The sequence below is a fragment of the Nuphar pumila genome, chromosome 3 (assembly GCF_984573655.1).
Source record: "Nuphar pumila chromosome 3, dmNupPumi1.hap1.1, whole genome shotgun sequence".
Taxonomy (NCBI): domain Eukaryota; kingdom Viridiplantae; phylum Streptophyta; class Magnoliopsida; order Nymphaeales; family Nymphaeaceae; genus Nuphar; species Nuphar pumila.
In genome coordinates, this window is record NC_143251.1 from 10,375,178 (window position 1) to 10,392,201 (window position 17,024).

Sequence of the window (17,024 nt, forward strand, 5' to 3'; positions counted from 1 at the left end):
TTAATTACCAAGACACTCAAATCCATAAAAAAATTAATCTTTTCGAGCACAACCAAGAAATACATATCGTGTTCATCTAAGAAGTTTAGTAGCTAATAGTAAAGGGCAATAGGGAATTCTTTCAAAGGTTCATAGAATTGAAAGAGCTGCTGTATCGTATGAACCTATAAAAGGACATGCTTCAAGAACTTACTGTCTTTAGAGCAGAAAACGCTTTCTTCCGAATTTTGGCATCTGAAGCATAAACAATGACTAGTTCAACAGCCTGAAAGTTTTATCTTCAGATGTTAGAGAGCAGTGAAAAACATTTAACAAAATCCAAAGAACAACATTTTAATATACCTGCAGTGTGGCAAATAGGTCAGTCATACATGAGGACCAATCATAATTTTCATCATCAGACGTTTGAGATAATTTTCCGTCCATGATACTCAGTATAAAGTCAATACAATGTTCTTTCAATTCCCATGAATGACCAGCAGAGGAAAGCAAATGCCTCAAGAAGCATACTGCCTTATATCTTTTGTTTTGACTGCTTTGAAGCTTAAGCAAAACTTTGCTAAACTCCTCACCAGCATGCTTTGCAACCTCATCCGATATATATCCCCAGATAACTAACAAAAAACAAAATCAATGCCAAAGTTGTCAATGGACTAAACTTATTATATAAAATGAATTTGATCATAAGAATCAACTCCAGGAAAAACTATAGTGTTTCATATCAAAGCAATAGAGTTCCAACCATGAGAGAGATAGCAAAGAAGAAGATGAGAAACATCATTAACCTTGAAATGAGAAAAATACAAGCATATAAGGGGGCATCCCCTCTACCCCACTACAGGACAAAAATTGTTGACTCTGTATTACCTGAGAAAATACAAAAATACCCTTAAAAGGAATGCTATGTACATATAAATACAAAAAGGGGCAGCACACAAGAATGGTAATATACATATGATACATAAGTTTCAACACTCCCCCTCAAGCTTGAGATGATGCAAGCAGAATCATCCCAAGCTTGGAAAGGAATGAACTAAAATGTAAAGGAGCAAGACTCTTAGTGAACACATTTGCAATTTGATCCTTAGAGCCTGCATGCTCAAGTGACAATCTATTTCAATATGCTTAGTTCTTTCATAAAACTCTAGATTTTTTGCAATATGAATGTTGCTCATATTGTCACAATACCTAACTCTCTCAATAGCCACATTATCCATACAATCTTAGTTGTAACCTAAGTCGTAGCCTTGTATTCTGCTTCAGCTGTAGATAATGCAATACTTTGTTGTTTTTTACTTTTCCAAGAGATTAAGCAACACTAAAATAAAATATGAAATTTAGTAGTGAAAAGACGATCCTAAGTAGATCCCCCAAAACCAACATCACAGTAACATATCATAGTGCATGGTGTCCCTCACATATCTAATGATCCTCAGCAAGATGGATTGGGATAGCTCATAAATTAACTAACTGCATGGACTACATTAGTGATATTTGGTATGAATATAGTCAAGTATATCAAACTCCCAACTAACTATATACCATTGTATCTTCTAATTCCACTTCATCTGAGGCCCTTAGTTTTAAATTTTCTTTCATTGGAGAACTAACTCTCTTTGAATCATCTAGCAATCTCGCCTTCACAACCAAATCAATTGCATACCTATGTTGAGATATATATACTCTGCTTTTCAAGTATGCAATCTATAAACCAAGAAAATACTTTAGATTTCTCAAATTCTTCATTTCAAATTCTTCTTGGTATCATCCACCCGTCTCCATCACAAAAATAGTAATTAAAATGCAAAATCCCAAAAATCTAAATCATACTTAAAAAAACAGATTTATCATGCATTTACTGAATAAATAACAAAAATATGGGTCGAAATGCAAAATCCCTAAAATCTAAATTATACATTTGAAAAAAAACAGATTTAGCATGCATTCAATAAATAAATTATAAAATTAGCAATAAAAATGCAGTACCCTTAAAATATAAATCATACTTAAAAAAATAATTTGATATAGCATGCATTAACTAAATATATTACAAAATTAACAATTAACAATTAAAATACAAAACCAATAAAATTTAAATCCTACATGAGAAAAAAAAATGAATATAGCATGCTTTCAGTCAATAAATTATAAAATTAGCAATTAAAATATAAAATCCCTAAAATCTAAATCATACATGACAAAAAAATTGGATTTAGCTTGATTTTAATAAATAAATTATAAAAATATGGATTAAAATGCAAAACCCCTAAAATCTAAATCATACTTGAAAAACAAATTAGATTTAGCATGCATTCACTAAATAAATAACAAAAATATGGATCAAAATACAAACCCCTAAAATCTAAATCATAGATGGAAAAAAAATCGGATTTAGCATGCTTTCACTCAATAAATTACAAAAATAACAATTAAAATGCAAAACATCTAAAACCTAAATCATGCCTGAAAAATTAGATTTAGCTTGATTTTAATAAATAAATTATAAAAATATGGATTAAAATGCAAAACCCCTAAAATTTACATTATACATAAAAAACAGATTTAGCATGCATTCATTAAATAAATTACAAAATTAGCAATTAAAATGCAAAACCCTTATATGAGACTCTAGTGCAAAGGTTTTCTACAAAATCAATTATGTATTGTTAATTGTAACCCTTTGTCACTAATCTTAGTTGTATTTCTCAATTGATCTATCAATCTTTGTTTTGATCTTATAAACTCACTTACTCCCAATAATATTCTTTTCAGGTGGAAGCTTTACCAACTCTCATGCATGTATCCTCTCCAACACATCCATCTCCTCTGTCATTGTCTATTGTCACTCTTCTTTTGAAGCTGCATCTAAACAGGACTCGGGCTCAACATAGGAATAAATCAATGCCAAAATGCACAATGTCTAAGAGAAAGATTCATAAGACACAAAGCGAGAAAGAGGAATAGATAATCTAGAACTTCGACGTACCTGAGGGAAAGAACGAGAGCACGAAGTGGAAGGTGAATCTAAGCTTGTGTGATCAGGTTCAACTGAACAAGGAATTAGATCAGGATTGGCCTTTATATTTTATACTTCCTTTGCTTCTACTTGATCCAAGAATAGAATCTCAACAATATTTCCATGTCTTGTATAATAGATTTGTCCAAATCTATTGTCTCTAAAATGGACTTGTTCCCCCTGAACTTCGACATGCTCGTTCGTTCGTTCTTTTTCAAGAAATAGCACTAAAAAAGACAAATCAGATTCATCTCCCACCTTATACCCAATCTGGCTAAAATAAGGTGTATCTTAGTGAAAGACAATATTTCTAGATACCCAAACTTTTTTTCAAACTGGATCATAACACCTATAGCCTTTTTCACCATTTGAAAAACCAAGAAAGCAACATTTAACAGTTTTGGAAGACAGTTTCTCTATATCTATTAGGTAAAAGTACAAAACAGATACACCCAAATACCTTCATCATTCTATAATTTTGGAACCATTCCATATAACTTCTTCAAAAAGTGATAAATCTTTAAGAACACTTGATGGGAAATGGTTTATCTGATAGACAGCTAACTGAACTGCCGCAGCCCAATAAGCTTTTGGCACACAACCTCCAAAGAGAAGCTCTCATTGTGTCCAAAATATGTTTGTTCTTCCTTTCAGCCTAAGTCACATGGGTGCGAGTGCGGGTGCGGAGATGCGACACTTTAAAAAACCTTGGGTGCGGGAGTGCGGCAGGGCAAAAATGTATGTATATATATATATATATATATAATTTTGAAGTTTTAACAGTTAACAACAGTAACACTATTATATATATAAGGGAACCTTGACAGTTTCAAGGTTGGCATAGTCAGATTGACCATTTTCTTAGTCAACTATATGTCTTGGACTGGTCAAAACAGGGGTACATTAACCAGGTTATATGAACATATACATGCTTGAGTGATTCAATGTAACTTCATATTTCTAACATTAAACCTTCTGCAGCATGACATTAAATGAGTTATGAAATGAACTCCAGCAGAATTATGACCACGCAACAGAAACTAAAATCGAGTACAAACACATATAAGCATACGCCTGTACGAAGAGCAACCAGCAAAAGAACTTGAATGAAGAGAATACCTTGTATTTCTTGAAACAGGAAAGTGAGCAACTGCACCTTAAAATATTGACAAATCAATAACTTCTGTAACTTGGTAGATCTTATAATCCTATGAACTGAACTTAGATAATGAATCAATCCCAAAACAAATAAATTAAACCCATTACATGCCCATAACATAGCACCACATTTTAAGCAATGGTTGATAGAACAACTTTTCAAAAAAGATGAAAGTAACATTTGACCTTAAGTCATCAAGCATAAGCAACTAATAAAATAGATTGTAAAGGAAATAAAAAATCAAGAAGCTCCACAAAACCCATTTTAGCATAGAATCAAAAGCCCCAAAATCAAATAGTCAAAGATCCCCAAAAAATAAATACAAATTTCATTAACTATATACCTCTATAGCATCATCAATTCATCGAAAAATTTCGGAGTGCCCAAACCCCCCAAATAACATTATTGAAAAAAATTCGGAATGCCCAAAACCCCCAAATAATATTATTGAAAAAAATTTGAAATGTCCAAAAAGCCTATTAATAAAAAGTTAAAAACCCTAGATGTTAATGACCCAGGTATAATACAATCAGAGAGAAGAGAGACAGTGAGAGTGACGAAGAGCGAGTGAGAGTGAGAGTGAGAGACAGTGAGAGTGACGGAGAGAAGAGAGACTATGAGAGAGAGTGAGAGTGAGAGTGACGGAGAGAAGAGAGACCGTGACAGTGACGGAGAGCGAGTGAGAGTGAGAGAGAGAGCAAGTCGAAAGGAGACATACCTGAGAACTGAGGAGGAGCGGCCGGAAGGAATCGGAGATCGTCGGCTTCAGGAGGATTTTGCCCTAATTCTCCTTCTCTCACTTGCTTTTCATCGGGCGAAAAAAACAATTTTGTCTAAAAATTGGACCTAAATGACCCTGGGTGCATTGACCGCACCTAGGGTCGTATTGACCGCACCCGGTGCCCCACCTGCATGTGCACCCACGTCGCGTCACGTCGACGCGGGTGCGGCACCTGCTTTGTCGAGTCCCTATGACTTAGCTTTCAGCCATTGTGTTCTACTCAAGAGTATAGGGATAAGATTTTTTATGATCTATTCATTTTTCTTGCAAAATTTTGTCAAACACAAAACTGACAATATTCACTGCTAGAGTCAGTTCGAAGATTCTTAATCTTAGCCAAGAACTAAGTTTCAATCATGACATAAAACTTTTTGAAGATCTCAAAGAGTTCACTTCTACTCATAAAATATACCCAAGTATATTTTGTGCAGTCATTAATAAACATGACAAAATATGACGAACCCTCCTTGGAGAGGACTGGTGAGGGACCCCAAACATCCAAATAAATAAGTTCGAAAGAAACTCAAGTTCCCTATCTCTAGCCTCAAATGGCAAGGCATGACGTTTCACCAGCCTACAACTCTCGCACTCCTGCACATGTCTTGACACAACTAACTTCAACCAACCTAAACTACCAGCATACACCAAATGTTGCAACCTAGAGCAAGAGATATGATCGAATCTCTGATGCCACAAAACTAACTCATCCACAACTACAACTCCTAAACTAACTCTACATCCAATCTAGGTAATATAAGTCTTCCCTTTTATGACCAACATCAATCTTTCTTCCTGATAGCTGATTTTGCACAATACAATTAACAGGAAAGAAGGTAACAGTATAGTTAAACTTGGTAATTTGGGCAACAGAAATAAAATTCATTGCAAGAGAAAGGACATGATAAACTTATAAAATATTCAATTTACTTTTAGGACAAAAATTGAAAGTAATGAATTTAACTTTTAATATTGCCATGGAGGATCCATCTATAGTGCGAGAGGTATCACTACAAGTCTGACAATTGGCTAAAATGGACCCTTGAGTCTATCAACCACCCAAGAGGACTACCAGAAATACTTGCACAGGAAATGTTGGAAGAGCAAAAATCAGAAGAAAGAGCAAAAGAAGGGGCAACAGTGAGTGAATGAGATAAGAGTTGCAACTGAAGAATTTGTTGTTGCATCTGCCATATCAACTCCAAAATCCATAGCCAACTCCCATCAGAATGCTCAAAAGAACCTCCCACGCACAAGTCAAAAGATTGAGTATTTCCACTACCAACCATTTGCCCATTCTTGTCCCTAGGACTCTCTCAAATAGACAGCCACATAACCTCCACTCTTCTTTCTCAATGCAGGGTAGGATCGCTTCATATACCCTATTTCTTTGCAATAATGACACTTCATACCACTCATGTCACCTCGAGATGCTCCTAGCATAGAAATCCTCTCATTACTGAATCTACTATTCTGACAAACAGATGCACAAATCTCATCAAGCTTCACTGGATCAAGACGAATCAATTCTCCCTTCTCAATCACAACTGCAACCCCCAACCACACAACAAATTTCTTGCACAAAACCAACAATAACAATAACAAAATAGCCAAGAAAATTACAAAGGGCAACCAATCACTACACCATCCAAGCCACAAATCTGTATCAACTTCAAAGGATTTGTGTCAACACACGATACACCTCAAATACAATGATATGCACAATATCGGCCCCAGTCTTGTTGGATTTCACGGGAATGACTTGAATAATCTCCTTTTTCTTTACTCTCCAAAACCCCCAAACTACAAATTAAATCCCTGAACATAAATGCAAATGCAAATGCAAATGCAACAAAACAATGCTGAAATACTGCTCACAATAACAAATGCAGCAACCCAAACCACAATATGTTGTAAAGTAGACTAAAACCAGATCATCGACACCCAATTCTTGCAGTAACACCCAACAAACTCAACCCAAGAGAATCAGTCAAGAAGGTACTCCACACATATTATCACCCTTCCAATATCACATGCACAAAGTTTATAGGAAACCAACACATCAGTACAACAACAACAACAACAACTACGCCTTCATCCCAAAACAATTGGGGTCAGCGATATGAACCAAAAAAGAAATTCATTTTGGGTCTTCCACATGAATCCTTTTCCTCCAATCATTTCTATCCAACGCCATGTCCTTGGTGAGGTTCAAAGCATTCATATCCTTTCCTATCATCTCCATCCAAGTCTTCCTAGGCCTACCCCGACCTCTTTTAACTAATATATTTTCCCATTTCTCCAACCTTCTAACTGGAGCATCATTAGGCCTTCGCCGAATATGTCCAAACCACCGTAAACGATTCTCTCGCATCTTATTTTCAATGGGTGCAACACCTACCTTCTTACGTATCTCTTCATTCCGAATCTTATCTTTTATTGTATTTCCACACATCCATCTAAGCATCCGCATCTCAGCTACACTCATTTTTTGAATATGATGTCTCTTGGCAGCCCAACATTCCGTACCATATAGTAAAGCGGGTCTAATAGTCGTCCTATAAAACTTTCCCTTCAACCGCAATGGCATTCTACGATCGCACAGCACTCCAGTAGCACTTTTCCATTTCATCCACCCAACCTTTATCCTATGATTTACATCTCCATCAATTTCTCCATACTTTTGAATGATGGATCCCAAATATTTGAAATAATCATTCACCGGTATATCTTGCTCACCAAGCTTCACTACACTCCCATCACTACTTCGTTGCTTACTAAACCGACATTCCATATATTCAGTCTTACTCTTACTCAACTTAAAACCTCTAGCTTCCAATGTCTGTCTCCATAATTCTAACTTAGCATTAACCCCAGCTCTAGACTCATCAATCAAAACAATATCATCAGCAAACAACATACACCACGGTACATTTTCTTGAATTGATCTCGTAAGCTCATCCATCACTATCGCAAATAGGAAAGGGCTTAAAGCAGATCCTTGATGTAACCCAACCGTTATCGGAAAATTGGTTGTCACCCCTCCACAAGTGCGGACATTGGTTACTACTCCTTCATACATATCTTTAATTATACTAATGTACTTGAGAGAAACACCTTTCTTCATCATTGTCCACCAGAGAACGTCCCTAGGTACTCTATCGTATGCCTTCTCTAAATCAATAAAAACCATATGCAAATCTTTGTTCCTCTCTATATCTTTCAATAAGTTGTCTAAGAAGATGTATAGCTTCCATAGTTGATCTTCCAGGCATAAAACTAAATTGATTCTCCGATATCATGACAACCTTCCTCAACCTAGACTCAATCACCCTCTCCCAAAGTTTCATAGTATGACTCATGAGTTTTATACCACGATAGTTTGTGCAATCTTGTATATCACCCTTATTCTTATATAAAGGCACCAAAGTACTCTTCCTCCACTCATTAGGCATCTTATTTGTTCGCCAAATCAAGTTAAAAAGATTTGTCAACCATTCTAAACCTTTCTCTCCCAAGCATTTCCAAGCCTCGATAGGTATACCATCTGGGCCAACTGCCCTTCTTGATTTCATTTTCTTCAAAGCCTCTGCAATTTCTTTCTTTTGAATCTTGCGCATGAAGTCACGATTTATCTCATGAAAAGGAATGGAGAAGTCTCCAAGATCTTGAGCATGACTATCATTAAATAGCTTATCAAAATAATCTTTCCATCTCTCCTTAATCTCCTCATCTTTGACTAAAACCCTTTGCGTTTCATCTTTGATACATCTAACCATACCCAAATCCTTCGATTTCCTATCTCTCATCTTTGCAAGCCTATAAATATCCTTCTCGCCTTCTTTGGTATCCAACTTGTCATAAACCTCCTTATATACCTTAGCCCTCGCGTTTCGAACCAACACATCAGTACACAACAAAAATAAGAAAAACCAGTTATCGCCTACTAGAGCACACCCAAAACATCAAATAAAAGTCAACAAATTTATCGTTGATTGCAACCAAACCACTTCCAATAGGATCTGTACTCAAAAACGACCCAAATGATGCAAATCTAGGGCATTGAAAATCCTTGATGAGATCAATACCAGCAATTTCTCAAATCTGGACACTATTCAGAAACTCAGAAAAATCCATATAAAATCAAGTATACCTCCGATCGGAATGATTCTTGAATTAGAAATCATCTAAAATCAAGATCTACCAAAGCCCCAACTCAATCGAACCAAACTACAAAAAATGTACGGATGTCTTCCTTTGGCACACGCAAAATGAGGCACACACTCAAACACACTAGAACGAGTTTCTTCTTCCTTTTCCCTTCCAGATAATTACCAAATACCTATTTCTACGGTTGGGCATAACTCTAATACCATATCAAAGCAATAGAGTTCTAACCATGAAAGAGATGGCAAAGAAGAAGATGAGAAGAGAAACTTCATTAACCATGAAATGAGAAGAATACAATCATGTAAAGGGACATCCCCTCTACCCAGTACAGGACAATAACTGGTGAGTGGTGACTTTCCACTACCTGAGAAAATACAAAAATACCCCTAAAAGGAATGCTATGTACATATAAATACAAAAAGACGCAGCACACAAGAACGGTAATATACATATGATACATAAGTCTCAACATTCCACAGAGTCACTACCCAAAGTACAGACTCCAGAGCCAAAAGAAAGCATGGGATGAGAACCTAGAAGATATGGGTCAAATAAGATAGCTATACCAGTTAAGAATTGCAATATCTTAACTAAAGGATCTTGGATTCATATCTCATTGTGGACAACCAATCTCTTCCCACTAAAAAAAAAAAAACAAGATACAAGATCTAATCAGGCAAAGAAAGATCAGAATACCTGCAAGAGATGCTCCGTGTTTGATTGAAGAAAAACAAGCCAACAAGTGATCATTGTTCTCTGCAGTAGTTAAGGAACATTGCCCAAAAAATGGACTTATTATCTAAGCAATGCACATTTAAGATGAATCATAAAAATATTTGAGGAATTACCACCGAATAACACACTGACAACTGCATCAATATCATCTCCAGTTATTAAATTAATATATGAAAGTCCACAAAATGGCAGGAACTCTGATAATTGACAAATGTAGGTCATTCTACTCAAAGTAGCACCTGAAACAACCGTCTTCGAAACAAGGGCCTGTAGATCAGAAGTGGTAACCACACAATTTAAGGACCACATGGAAGACAAAAACAGGGAAATTATAAGGATTACAATTACGCTCGAAATTGACCATTCAAGACACAGAGCGCAGGGTGGGGGTAGAGAGAGAGAGAGAGAACAGACCATGACTTGTAAGACATACAGGCCAAGCAATGCATTTAGTAGTCGTTTGTCTTTTTCCACCTATAAAATATGGTGCATAACAGTAATTTAATATTCAAATTCAAGAAGAGAAGAGATACAGAAAACAAAGTACAAGTACTGACAAGGACAGAAAAGATAGCCCATCATGAAGCATGTCACAAACCAATTTGCCGCACACTTCTCGTATGGAAGATGCGATCATAATCCCTCTCTCAAATAAATAATGTAGAGAACCTTTATTTTCCTCTGGCAATACTGAGGATGCAGATTCTAGAACATTAAGAATCACAGGTACAGCTGCTTTTATTTGTTCAAAATGGCGCCTTCGTGTGCAAAGGAATACTAAAACCAGAGTTCCATAGTCAGAGAGGAAATGATCAAAAGTTATTCTTTGATTTTTACACATTAACATCAAGCAGCTAGTTGCGGCTTACAGTGCAGAAATACAAGAAAATGCAACTGGAATCAAATAGTAGCCTCTAAAGTCTAAACATTTTTTTCTTTCATTTCCTTAATAGAAGTAAGATGTACATGACATGATGCTGCATTCCACCATAAGTTCTACCATTTCCTCTCATTCAGGAATATACCATACACACAGACACACAAGCACAAACACACCCACGCACACAGACACACAAGCACACGCACATGCACCTGCACTTTCGGGCACACACACACACACACACACACACACACACCTGCACTTGCGGGCACACACACACACAAAAAAAAAAGGGAAAAAAGCTACAAGGATGCACCACAAGAATCTAATTTAATTTAGGTTACCTTTGGGAACTCATAATTGTCATGGGAGTTTACGCAGTTGGTGAAAACTTGGCCAAACTACCTTGGTGGTGGCTGTTTGGGAGAATGATATTGAGGAGGTAGGCTATGCATCTGGGAAGAGGATGTCAGACTGTCTCCCCTTTGTATTTGCACTAAAAATTGTGTTAGTTAACTACCACCTCCTAATGGTGGTAGCTGACAAATCCAGGATGAGAGCTGCCACTTTTACAAATGCATAAACTCCATCCAACTGTCAGTTCCCAAACAGAGACTCAGAAGAAATCACCAATCCAGATATCTGAGTTTGATAAGATTATATTACGTAATATAATACCAAAGCCAACCAGATTAATGATCTAGAAGGCCTTACAAACCGCAACTAAATGTGTTCCAATCAGATATCCAACCCACATTTTCCCATTGGTGTACGTACCCATAAACAATCAGAAATGCAGATATTCAAGCCAAATTGATACCAGTAAGAACCCCATCCATAAGCAATCAAAACTCTTCTCCCTTGTAACACTTAGCCTGTCTCTTAAGATGGCCACCGTATACACTCATTCATACATACAAAACATACATAAATACATGCTTACATATATGGGATAAAGTTTGCTACAGTTGATTGTAAATACAATCGAGTTAGCAAACCTTTTCTTGTTTTTGTTTTTCTTTGTCACATCTAACATTGTAGTGTGATCTACATGTTTTATTTAGTGGGAACAGGCTTTTGGATCGACAGCATATGATCTGTATACAAGTTTTTCTGGTTATCCACAAATCGATGGCTATGAATGCATTCATTTTTTTTACTAAAAAATACCCATTTTTGTCAAAAAAAAAAACATGATCTAAGGGTTGATTCCCACTAAATCAACCATGTTGAACACATCTATAAGGTTAGATTGAGTCAAAACCAGTCACATATATCGGTCTCAGGCTCTCAGCTATATCTCGGGGAGGAAAAATCTTGAGATATTATCATTTTTCAATAAATATTGGGAACATCTCAAAAAAATTAAAAAATAAAGTCAAACCCGTTTCTTTTTTTTGTCTTTTGTCTCTATCGAAAACCCTCCCCCTTCCCACCCTTGGCAGCAGGAGTAGAAGGAGAGAGAGAGAGAGAGAGACGGTGGCTCCTCCTTCTTCATCTTTGTCTTCTCCTCGTTCTCTTTCGTGGAGAGAGAGAGAGAGAGGCGGCAGGGATGGTTAATAAGAGGGGGGATGGGGGTCACAATGTACCCCTTCCCCTTTTATAATAAAAGGGGGATGGGGGTTAAGAGCTACCCCTTCCCCTTATATAATAAAAGGGTAACCCCATCCCCGTTTTTATTATAAAAGGGGAAAAAAGTGCATTAAATATCATTTATTTTTAAAATAAATATTTTAACAAATAAATATTAAATTATATATATATAGTTGTGCCCCCGTATCCACATCTTTTGGAATTGCCATGCCCATGCCCATGCCCTATGTCACAGGGATTCGCCTAGACAGGTGTCGCACCCACGTCGACGCGACGCGGTTGCGGGTGCGGTCAACCCGACCCTGGATGCGGTCAATGCACCTAGGGTCATTTTGGTCCATTTTTTGGATTAAAAAAAATCTGCTTTGGAAAATAAAAAAAAAAGACCCTTGCTTTAAATTCATTTAAAATGCATTGAACAACATTATTTTCAAGTGAATAAATTCTCGTTAAACTCTCTCTCTCTCTCATTTAATAGTAATAAAACTTCCTCTCATCCACCAAAAACATAAAACGAGCTTCTCAACAAGGCAGATTTGGAAAGTGTTGATAATAGAAAACAACAAACAACAACAACAACAACAACAACTACGCCTTCATCCCAAAACAATTGGGGTCAGCGATATGAACCAAAAAAGAAATTCATTTTGGGTCTTCCACATGAATCCTTTTCCTCCAATCATTTCTATCCAACGCCATGTCCTCGGTGAGGTTCAAAGCATTCATATCCTTTCCTATCATCTCCATCCAAGTCTTCCTAGGCCTACCCCGACCTCTTTTAACTAATATATTTTCCCATTTCTCCAACCTTCTAACTGGAGCATCATTAGGCCTTCGCCGAATATGTCCAAACCACCGTAAACGATTCTCTCGCATCTTATTTTCAATGGGTGCAACACCTACCTTCTTACGTATCTCTTTGTTCCGAATCTTATCTTTTATTGTATTTGTGTATCCATCTAAGCATCCGCATCTCAGCTACACTCATTTTTGAATATGATGTCTCTTGGCAGCCCAACATTCCGTACCATATAGTAAAGCGGGTCTAATAGTCGTCCTATAAAACTTTCCCTTCAACCGCAATGGCATTCTACGATCGCACAGCACTCCAATAGCACTTTTCCATTTCATCCACCCAACCTTTATCCTATGATTTACATCTCCATCAATTTCTCCATACTTTTGAATGATGGATCCCAAATATTTGAAATAATCATTCACCGGTATATCTTGCTCACCAAGCTTCACTACACTCCCATCACTACTTCGTTGCTTACTAAACCGACATTCCATATATTTAGTCTTACTCTTACTCAACTTAAAACCTCTAGCTTCCAATGTCTGTCTCCATAATTCTAACTTAGCATTAACCCCAGCTCTAGACTCATCAATCAAAACAATATCATCAGCAAACAAAAAATGAAAAATCCATGCACAGGGGGTTTTGAACCGAGGTCATCAACCTACGGGGTAACAAGCCCCACCACTTGTTGATAATAGAAAACGGTTTCCTAAAATCTATCTTGGAAATTAAAAGCTTTCATTGAGAATAGGAAAGGTCTCCTAAAGTCCAACGTGTAAATTAAACCCATATTTTGAAGTTTTAAATGATTTTATTTAGAAGTTTCAATTTTGGACCAACCTTCTATATATATATATATATATATATATATATATATATATATATATATATATATATATATATATATATATATATATATATATATATTATTTTATTTTATTTTATTTTCCCACCCCCACACCCAAGGTTTTTGAAAGTGTCGCACCCCCGCACCCATGTGACATAGCCCATGCCCATGCCCATGCTCATACCCATACCCATAGGCTGATATCTATGACTATGGTCAAAACAACTTGCATCATGAGATTCCAACTAGACTAACTAGACAGTAGGTACAATTGATTGTAGCAAATACATACACACATATATGTGTGTGTTTGGTAAAATCGTTTGCAATGTACAATCTAGTTCAAATATGAAGATGCAAGATGTTTTAACTCAATCTGATGTCAGATATTTATTCAGCATTCTCGACCCTTGGAACATGGTTTTTCGATGAAAAAACAGATTTTTTAAGTCGAGAAATTTTAAGGAATTTATGGTCGTTAATTTTTCAATCACCAGAAAATCATGCTCTGGTACTAGAATCCAGCAATCCAAAAGCCAATCCAAACACATGCAAATCACATCCATGGGGTTGAAAAACTAAGAAAACAAAAGATTACAGAAAAATGAACTTCGCTAAGTCACTTTTACATACAATAGATTGTAGCAACTTTATATATATCACATGGAACTATTGAGATAGAAATCATAGGTTAACCTTCGATAGTGTTATTTGAGTCATGAAATTCTAGTGCATTAGGGGTCATTGACTTTCGAACCCTTAAAAAACTTGCTTAGATGTTACAATCACATGATTCAAACTTCATTCTCCACTAAATAAACCTTGTAGATCACATCCATAAGCTCCGATCTACCAAAAAACTCTAAAAAATATGAAAAGAAGATGGTTTATACTCAATAGTTAGGTGCCTTCATAGCACTGACAAGCAGTGATAGTTTGGCTTAAACAAAGCCAAGAAGTAACAGCCTTGCCTTTTATCAGCAATGACCAATTATCATTGTTTGAGATTCCAAATCAACTAATAGCTGCAGCAAAAATCAGCATTCCATTTGGCAAACATAAGTCATGGAAAACTGCATAAATTGATAATAAACAAGACAAACTGATGTGCTTTATTAACAAAATTAAAGGGTGCATTAAGACACAAGCCAAATATGTATGTAAGGGAAATCATAATCTAAGCTTACCATGAGAGATTCCACGAAAAAGAGGCAGATAAATTTTGGGTGCATTATACGCTTTATGGTAGTCTAAAGCCTGCCCAATTTGAAGAAAAACACGTCCATGATTCAAAGGTCTAGTAAAAATAAAATCTCTCGTGCACACACATACATGCAATTTTCCTCGACTAATGAAATTCACTCCATCAGATAACCCACAATCATGCACCTTCTCTACGGACTTAAGTTTTGGGAACCAATCTTAAACAAAAACGGAAAGAGAGAATAGACAAACAAACTTCTTCTTTGTACCCACCTCTCTGGAAAAGTGAGATAAGCTAGGATATAGTATCATCCACCAAAATGCAACTCCAAACTTATCCCATATTTCCAGATAAACGGGCACATCCAAACACGAAACACCCAATTCCCAACGCCATCGCCCTTTGATCAAATAGAAACAACCGGAATTCAATAAACAATCAGCCTCCCTCACACAACTCCAAATCTTAAACATGCCAAACAGTTCCAAGAAGCAACGAACCTCGCAGAGAATCGAGAGCATGTCACGCGGGTTACAAAACTCGCAGAGATGGTCGACGATCCGCTCCACAATCTTCGCGCATTCCTCGGAAACCCCGGCAAACTTCGCTATCGCCTTCGGCAGATCCAGCGAGAGAGCGTCCGCGACTTCCTGCGAAGACTGCGTGATCAGGAACCAGAGAATCAAGGGAAGATCATAAACCCAAATGCATATACCCACCTGGTTCAAGCCGATGAGGAGTTCGTGGGTGGCTTTGACGACCTCGAAAGCACGGTCCCTCCATCCAGGATCACCCGGGGCAGCTAGGGCAGAGACGGAGACGGAGTCCAAGAAATCGACGAGGGACGGAATCGCGCCGGAGGGGATTTGGAAATCCTCGCTCTCCGAAGCCTGCAGAAATCGAGCTCATGAGAGAGAGAGTTAGGGTCAGGGTCAGGGTCAGGGTTAGGGTTAGGGTTAGGGTTTCCCACCTGGACGAAACAGGAAGAGAGGTCGTGGAAGCGAGGGAGGAGGGATCCGACGTCCTCCATCTTCGTCGCGCGCAGCAATTCCAATTCCCCGCGTGATTTTGAAAGAGAGAGAGAGAGAGAGAGAGAGACGAAAGAAGATCAACATTACCACTTATAATGTTAAACCCTTAAACTCATGAACCGAACATTATAGAAAAACAAAACAAAACAAAAAACATAGAAAAATAAAAAGCTAAAGAAAAAAAAAACTACAAACAGATAACCAACAAAGCCAAAGCCAAGCTCAACCAGGATCTTCTGGATTAGAAGAAACCACATATGAGTGAAAGTTGTTTAAAGATAATGAGAGGTCATTAAAATGCATACCTAGAATAGCATATACATCAACCAAGATTGTATGGACAAGATTATTAAATCCTAAGATCTTCATGTCCTATTAAATAAGGTCACAAAGATTGGGCAGGACAAAAATAAATAAGAAACAGTTTCTTCACCAACTTGACAAAGCACACGCCAACTAGAAAACTGAAAGGCCAACTTATTTAAATAATTATGAATCTAAATCCTATCATGCAAAATTAACCAAGCTAAGACTCGAGATCTTAAGGAAAGGTCCTTAGCCCATAACACACACTCAGAGAATCAATCTGCTCTTGGGATGAGCAATGATATATACACTTTGTGAGTAAGGAATGCACCATTTAACACAATCACCCATTGCAACCACTGATCATAATTTCTCGCATCTTCAATTTGATCTCTGAAGAACGATAAGGCTCTCAACCACATACTTCACAAGTGCAAGATCGTCAACCCCCGGGTTCCACGACGAAAAAGAGATAAATTAGGAGCACCATATTTAGCATGAAG

General features: G+C 37.0%; 1 protein-coding gene across 1 annotated transcript in view; it reads right to left on the reverse strand.

The window, feature by feature from the left end:
• Positions 1–16,267, reverse strand: part of ALF4 (aberrant root formation protein) — a 31,488-nt gene extending 15,221 nt beyond the window's left edge. Inside the window, exons 1-10 of the mRNA XM_089998783.1 lie at positions 16,155–16,267; positions 15,904–16,074; positions 15,685–15,834; positions 15,168–15,237; positions 10,457–10,635; positions 10,273–10,332; positions 9,972–10,125; positions 9,820–9,879; positions 343–614; positions 194–265 (exon numbers count right to left, since the gene is read on the reverse strand). Coding sequence (XP_089854909.1) covers positions 194–265; positions 343–614; positions 9,820–9,879; positions 9,972–10,125; positions 10,273–10,332; positions 10,457–10,635; positions 15,168–15,237; positions 15,685–15,834; positions 15,904–16,074; positions 16,155–16,214 — 1,248 coding nt within the window. The 5' untranslated portion in view covers positions 16,215–16,267. The remainder of the gene's footprint in view (positions 1–193; positions 266–342; positions 615–9,819; positions 9,880–9,971; positions 10,126–10,272; positions 10,333–10,456; positions 10,636–15,167; positions 15,238–15,684; positions 15,835–15,903; positions 16,075–16,154) is intronic.
• Between the last annotated feature and the right edge of the window lie 757 nt (positions 16,268–17,024).